The sequence below is a fragment of the Mesoplodon bidens genome, assembly GCF_964165515.1.
Source record: "Mesoplodon bidens genome assembly, chromosome: 14".
NCBI lineage: Eukaryota > Metazoa > Chordata > Mammalia > Artiodactyla > Ziphiidae > Mesoplodon > Mesoplodon bidens.
The window spans coordinates 783,508-791,160 of NC_138170.1; the positions used below are offsets into that span (position 1 = coordinate 783,508).

The window sequence follows — 7,653 nt, forward strand, 5'->3', positions numbered from 1 at the left end:
TATTAATCCCCTATCAGATATATTATTTGCAAATATTCAGTAAGCTGCCTTTTTGTTTTGTTTATAGTTTCCTTCACTGTGCAAAAGCTTTTCACTTTGATGTAGTCCCATTTGTTAATTTTAGCTCTTGTTTCTCTTGTGTGAGGAGACCAATAAAAAAAAAATGCTAAGACCAGTGTCAAAAAGGGTGCTTTCTGTTTTCTTCTAGAAGTTTTGTGGTTTCAGGTCTTCCATTTAAGTTTTTAATCCAGTTTGAATTTATTTTTATATATGATGTGAGAATGTAATCCAGTTTTTTGTTTTGTTTTGTTTTTTTTTTTTGCATGTAGCAGTCAACTTTTCCCAACATGGTTTTTTGAAGAGGCTGTATTTTCCCCACTATAATTCTTGCCTCCTTTCTCATAGATTAATTGACCATATGGGTGTGGGTTTATTTCTGGGATCTCTATTCTGTTCTTTTGAGCTCTGTGTCTGTTTTGTGCCAGTACCATATTGTTTTGATTACTGTAGCTTTTAATATGTTTTTGAAATCAAGAGCATAATGCTTCCAGCTTTGTTCTTCTTTCTCAAGATTGTTATGGCTATTTGGGGTCTTTTGTGTTTCTGTATAAGTTTTAGAATTATTTGTTGTAGTTCTGTGAAATTGCCTTTGGTATTTTGATAGATTGCATTGAATCTGTAGGTTGTCTTGGGTAGTATGGTCATTTTAACAATATTAATTCTTCCAATCTGTGAGCATGCTATATCTTGGTTTTTGCTTGTGTCCCCTTCAATTTATTTTATCAGTGCCTTATGGCTTTCCAAGTACAAGTTGTCTACCGCCTTGGTTAGGTTTATTCTTAGGTATTTTATTCTTTTTGATGCAATTGTAAATGGGACTGTTTTCTTAATTTCTCCTTCTGATATTTCAGTGTTAGTATATAGAAATGCAACAGATTTCTGTATATTAATTTTGTATCCTGAAACTTTATTGAATTTGTTTATTAGTTTTAATGGTTTTTGGTGGCTTCCTTAGGATATTCAATGTATAGTATCCTGTCATCTGCAAACAGTGACAGTTTGACTTCTTCCTTTCTAATTTGGATACCTTTTATTTCTTTTCCTTGTCTGATTGATTTGAATAGAACTCCCAATACTACATTGAATAAAAGGAGTGAGAGTGGGCAACCTTTTCTTGTTCCTGATCTTAGAGGAAATGCTTTCACCTTTTCACCACTGAGTATGATGTTAGCTATGGGTTTGTCATATATGGCCTTTATATGTTGAGGTATGTTCCCTCTATACCTACTTTGTTGAGAGTTTTTGTCATAAAAAGATACTGAATTTTGTCAAAAGTTTTTTCTGTATCTATGAAAATGATCATATGATTTTTATTCTTCAATTTGTTAGTGTGATGTAACACATTGACTAATTTGCTGATGTTGAAACATCCTTGCATCCCAGGCACAAATTCCACTCAATCATGGTGTATGATCCTTTTAATGTATTGTTGAATTCTGTTTGCTAATATTTTGTTGAGGATTTTGCATCCATGTTCATCAGTTATATTGGTCTGTAATGTACTTATTGCCATTTTGTTCATTGTTTTCTGGTTGTTTTATAGTTCTTTTTTCTTCTCTCTTTTTTGCTCTCTTACCTTGTGGTTTAATGTCTGCCTTTAATGTTATGTTTGGATTCCTTTCTATTTTTTTCATGTGTATCTATTAGAGATTTTTTGGTTTGTGGTTACCATGAGGTTTATATATAGGAAACTATATATACATACACATGTGATTTTTATTTTTTATTTTTGGCTGCGTTGGGTCTTCATTGCTACATGCAGACTTTCTCTAGTTGCGGGTTGTGGGGGTTACTCTTCGTTGTGGTGTGAGGGCTTCTCTTGTGGAGCACGGGCTCTAGGTGTGCAGGCTTCAGTAGTTGTGGCATGCGAACTCAGTAGTTGTGGCTCACGGGTTCTAGAGTGCAGGCTCAGTAGTTGTGGTGCATGGGCACTGTGGCATGTGGGATCTTCCCAGAACAGGGCTCGAACCTGTGTCCCCCACATTGTCAGGCAGATTCTTAACCACTGCACCAAAGGGAAATCCCACATGTGATTATTTTTAAGTTGGTGACCACTTAAGTCTGAACACATTCTAACCACCCTTCATTTTTATTTGCCCACCCTCACATTTAATGGTTTTTTTTTTTTTTGCAGTACGCGGGCCTCTCACTGTTGTGGCCTCTCCCGTTGCGGAGCACAGGCTCCGGACGCACAGGCTCAGTGGCCATGGCTCATGGGCCCAGCCGCTCCGCGGCATGTGGGATCTTCCCATACCGGGGCACGAACCCGTGTTCCCTGCATCGGCAGGTGGACTCTCAACCACTGCGCCACCAGGGAAGCCCACATTTAATGTTTTTGACATCATATTTTACATCTTTTTGTTTTGTGTATCCCTTAACTACTTATTGTGGATATAGATGATTTTACTACTTTTGTCTTTAATCTTCCTACTAGCTTTATAAGTGGTTGATCTACTATTTTTACTGTATGTTTGCTTTAACCAATGAGATTTTTCCTCTCATAATTTTCATATTTCTGGTTGTGGTCTTTTCTTTTCCCCTTAGAGAAGTCCTTTTAACATTTCTCATTAAGCCAGTTTAGCGGTGCTAAATTCTTTTAGCTGTTGCTTGTCTTAAAATTTTTATCTCTCCTTCAAATCTGAATGATAGCCTTGCCAGATAGAGTATTCTTGGTTGCATGTTTTATCCTTTCATCACTTTGAATATATGGTGCCACTCCCTTCTGGCCTGCAAAATTTCTACTGAAAAGTCAGCCGACAGTCTTATGGGAGTTCCCATATATGTAACTATTTGTTTCCTCTTGCTGCTCTTAATATTCTCTCTTTATCTTTAATATATGCCATATTAATATAATGTGTATTGGTGTGGACTGCTTTGGGTTCATCTTGTTTGGGGCTCTTTGTGCTTCTTGGACATGGATGTCTGTTCCCTTTCCCAGATTGGGGAACTTTTCAGCTATTATTCCTTCAAATAAGTTCTTTGACGCTTTCTCTCTCTCTTATCCTTCTTGGACCCCTATGATGCAAATATTTGTACACTTTGGTTGTCCCAGAGGTCTCTTAAACTACACTCATTTTTGGTTAATTATTTTCTTTTTAAATTTTTTGTTCAGCTTGGGTGTCTCCCAGTTTGCTGATCCACTCCTCTGTATCACCTAATCCACTGTAGATTCCTTCTAGTGAATTTTTAATTGCAGTTATTGTATTCTTCAGCTCTGTTTGGTTCTTCTTTATATTTTCTAATTTTATTTAAATTCTCATTGTGTTTATCCATTCTTCTCTCAAGTTCATTGAGCATATTTATTATCATTACTTTGAAATCTTTTTCAAGTAGCTTGTTTACCTCCACCTCATTTAGTTCTTTTTCTGAGGTTTTGTCTTATGCCTTTGTTGAGAACATATTCCTCTGTCTCCTCAAATTGTGTGTATTTATTTCTCTGTACTTATTTCTGTGCATTAGGTAAGTTGGTTGCATGTTCTGATCTTGGAGAAGTGGCCTTGTGTTGGAACTGTCCTGTGGGGCCCAGCAGTACACTCTCCTCTGATCAACAGAGCTATATGCTCTAGGTGTGCCACCTATGTGTGCTGTGTGGGCCGTTCTGTTGTGGTGGGACTGACTACTGTGGGCATGCTGGTAGGTGAGGCTGGCCCCCAGCCCAGTTCACTGCCGACCCTGCCTTGTGACTGTTGGCCCACTGGTGCACAGGGCCAGGTCCTGGGGCAGCTGGCTGTGGGTCTATGAGGGCCCTGGGGCTGGTACCAGCCCACTGGTGGGTGGGTAACCTCCCAGAGCTGATAGGCTAGAAGAAGAACTCCAAAATGACATTTGCCAAAACCAGTGTCCTCATGGTAGAATGTGCTCCCTAAAATGGCTGCCACTGGTGTTTTTGCCCCCAGGGATGTTCCCAATTGCCTCCTTCTTCTCCAGGAGGCTCTTCAAGGTCAGCAAGTGGGTCTGGCTCAGGCTCCTCTCAAATCACTGCCTCTGTGCTGAGACTCAGAGCATGTGAGATTTTTTGTGCACTCTTTAAGAGCAGAATCTCTGTTTCCTACAGCTCTCTAGTCCTCCTGTGTGCAAGCCCTGCTGGCCTTCAAAGCAAGAGATTCTGAGGGTTTGTCTTCCCAGTGCAGGACCCCCTAGCTGGGGAACCTGATGTGGGGCTCAGACCTCTTGCTCCTTGGGGAGGACCTCTGCAATTGTGATCATCCTTCCATTTGGGGGTGACTTCCCCAGGGGTATGGGTCTTGACTATACTGCACCTCTGTCCCTCCTATCCATCTCACTGTGATTCCTTATTTATATCTTTAGTTCAAGAAAATCTTTTCTGCTAGTCTTCAGGTCGTTCTCATTAATAGCTGCTCTGTAACTAGTTGGTGTGCCCATGGGAGGAGGTGAGCTCAGTGTCTTCCTACTCCACTATCTTGGCCACACCTCTCTTAGGTCATTTTTTTCTCTGAAGGTTTCTTGGGAATAAAAAGGAATGGGTTATATCACCCAGTATTCATAAAACCATGTTATTAATATCCCCTTTAAACATCTGACACTCCCTTGCTGCAGCTGTCCGAATCCCACCCCTTCTCTTTCCCTCTCCCTGAGTCTTCACACGTAGAAGCCTGCTCTGGCTCATTGCCCCTTTCCCTCTGCTGCTTCCTCCCCATTCCTGGGTCTTTCCCTCCTGAACACCCGTTCCCCTTTGCTCATTAATCTGGTCTCCCTTGGCTTCTCCAGTCATTGCCCAGAAGTATGGTATAACACAGAAGTTCTCAAACATGAGTGCACATCAGAATAATCAGAAGGGCTTGTCAAAGTCTGAATTCTGGGACCCACACACTCAAACTTTTTGATTCAGTTAGCCTGGAATGGGGTCCAAGAATTTGCATTTCTGACAAGTACTCAAGTTATGGTTATGTTGCTGGTCCTGGGGCCACCCTCTGAGAATCACAGACATACTCAATGTCCTTTGGTACCACATACAAATGGTCCTTCCTCCACCTTGAAAGGTGTTATTATAATTACTTTACACTCCATATCACACTGTGCACAGTCAGAGGGAAGGATAAGAGAGAAAATAACCATGAGAAAGGTAGGATGTGCTGGTGGTCTCACCTGTCTCACCCTCTTGCCAGGTGGTTAAGATGATGATTGTTGTTGTATGCACCTTTGCCATCTGCTGGTTGCCCTTCCACATCTTCTTCCTCCTGCCTTATATCAACCCTGATCTCTACCTGGAGAAGTTTATTCAGCAGGTCTACCTGGCCATCATGTGGCTGGCCATGAGCTCTACAATGTACAACCCCATCATCTACTGCTGCCTCAATGACAGGTAAGAACCCCATCCCCCATACTCTCTCCAGGACAAGAAACTAATCATCACACTGTTCAATCCCTGCTGACTGAACCATGCGATGATTAGTTCTCTGTAGTCTTTACCACTCCCTCTTGTCTTACAGCTGGCTTTCCTCATTTAGGTTGGCTACTTGGGGACTACAAAGACAAATTGTCTTCTTGTCACCATGCAGGAATATGAGCCCTGAGGAGACTTTTTTTTCTTTTCCAAGATGAACCAGAAATCCATGCTTTTATGTGAAATCTTCTGACTTTTAAACACTCGTTACTAAGTCAGTAGTAGAGGGTGGGGTGCAGGGGCAGATAAAAAATCCTCTGTGATTAATATATATAAAGCAGGTTGCAAGCTGGATCAAGTTCATGAATTGCTCAATCTGTTCTATGGATTCCATGCACAGAGGGTTGTCCATGCAGACAGAGAGAAAGAGAATCAGAGAGAGAGAGAGTCAGAGAGTGATAGTGAGAGAGAGACTGAGAGAGAACAAGAGAGAAAGAGAGAGATTGACGTCCCTAGAATAATTATCCACCACATGGCATCTTTTCCCTTCTCTGGTCTCTCATTTTCTTCTTCCCATCCCATCATAAAATCTGGGCAGCTTTGTCCGGTTTCTTCCAGCACTTGCAGCAGGACAGCGTAAGCAAAAAGAAGTCAGAGCCTCAAAGGCCTGATTCTGCCTTTACTTGGCCACAGGGGCCAGCAGAGCCTTCCCTGAAGTGGAAGCCAACCTCAGAAAAGTAAGAGAAGGGAGAGCCATCTAGAACGGTGTTCAGCAATAGGGAATTCACCACTGTGTGCAGAGTCCCCAAGAGGCAGCTGGTATGCCATGGTGGCAGTTCACTCATCTGGAGCACCAACTCAGCCTCTGTGAAAAAGGAGGCAGGAGAAGGAGGGGAGGGGGAGGGAAAAAAGCCTTGTCGCATTTATAGCCAACAGTTATCAGCCTATAACGTGCCTTCTCTGAATGAGACACTCAGGTGTTATGAATTTGGGGACAGATATTCCCTGGGACTTGTCCAAATGGTCTTGTTTGTCTAACACATGGATTTATCTTTCTTCTAGGAGCCTCATAACATGCCTAAACATTTCTAAGTTTAATCTCCCAAAAGCTCATTCTGAAGGGACATGATTGGCAGAAAGTCAGTGGGCTACTTGAAGGAAAGGACTGAGTCTTGACACAGTATTGTGCATATGGTAAACACTTGGTGAATGTTTTTACTGATGTTGAACTGACCCAAAATCAGCTGACCCTGAAGCAGTGGAGGCAGCATATTTTAACAGCCACCCTAAGTACAGACATGCATTTCACATGAACTTGGGTTCTAGTCCTGGATTTGACCTTGATCACTGACCTTTGAATCTTTTTACCCTTAGCATCTTCAGCTGTCAATTAATTTAAAAAATAATAACACAGTGTCTCATTTGGGTATGTCCACATATTAAAGAGCTACCACAATGGTGGGAATACCCTCTGAAAGCAGGCCATACTCAAGGATTACCTCTCCTTCCACTCTCTCTTCAGGTTCCGTCTGGGCTTCAAGCAAGCCTTTCGGTGCTGCCCTTTCATTAGTGCTGGTGACTATGAGGGGCTCGAAATGAAATCCACTAGGTACCTCCAGACGCAGAGCAGTGTGTATAAAGTCAGCCGCCTGGAGACCACTGTCTCCACAGTGGTGGGAGCCCATGAGGAAGACCTGGAGGAAGGCCCCAAGGCCATGCCCTCATCCCTGGACAAGACCTCCAATGACTCCTCTCGCAGCGACTCTAAGACCATGATGGAGAACTTCAGCTTCTACTCCAACATGCTCTCCTAGACTACAGGGCCTTCAGTAGGCACAGTCACCTTTGTCTTTGTCTTGCTTCATTTCATGCATGGATAAATCCTCAATATAGAGACCATAAGAAACACTCTTGCAGCTTGTGAAAGGGTCAGAATAGTTTAGGAAAAACATTCTATTCTGGAGTCAAAAACCTGCATTCTTCTATGTCTTTGCCACCCACATGCTGTGTGACCCAAAACAAATCATCGAACTTCTCTGAGCCTGTACAATGGGAAGGTTAGACTCGATTTTCTCTACAATCCATTCCAAGATTCTAGAATTAACTTTAATTGCATGTTGGCAATCATTTCAGGGTAATTCCTGCAATGCAGCAACAGATCCGACTGATCTGTTTGCCTAGAGCTGCGTCTTATTTCAATAAAGGGGTTCTCAGTCTTGCTTAGATTATTTTCCTTTAGCTGGTGGCTC

The 7,653-nt window shown here is 42.0% G+C and overlaps 1 protein-coding gene across 1 annotated transcript in view; it reads left to right on the forward strand.

Annotated features, from left to right (window-relative positions):
* The window catches only part of TACR1 (tachykinin receptor 1), a gene marked incomplete at both ends in the record, with an annotated part of 93,392 nt that extends 86,174 nt beyond the window's left edge, over nucleotides 1-7,218 (forward strand). The window contains 2 exons of the mRNA XM_081254656.1: nucleotides 5,187-5,383; nucleotides 6,927-7,218. Of these exons, the coding sequence (XP_081110782.1) occupies nucleotides 5,187-5,383; nucleotides 6,927-7,218 (489 nt within the window). The remainder of the gene's footprint in view (nucleotides 1-5,186; nucleotides 5,384-6,926) is intronic.
* Between the last annotated feature and the right edge of the window lie 435 nt (nucleotides 7,219-7,653).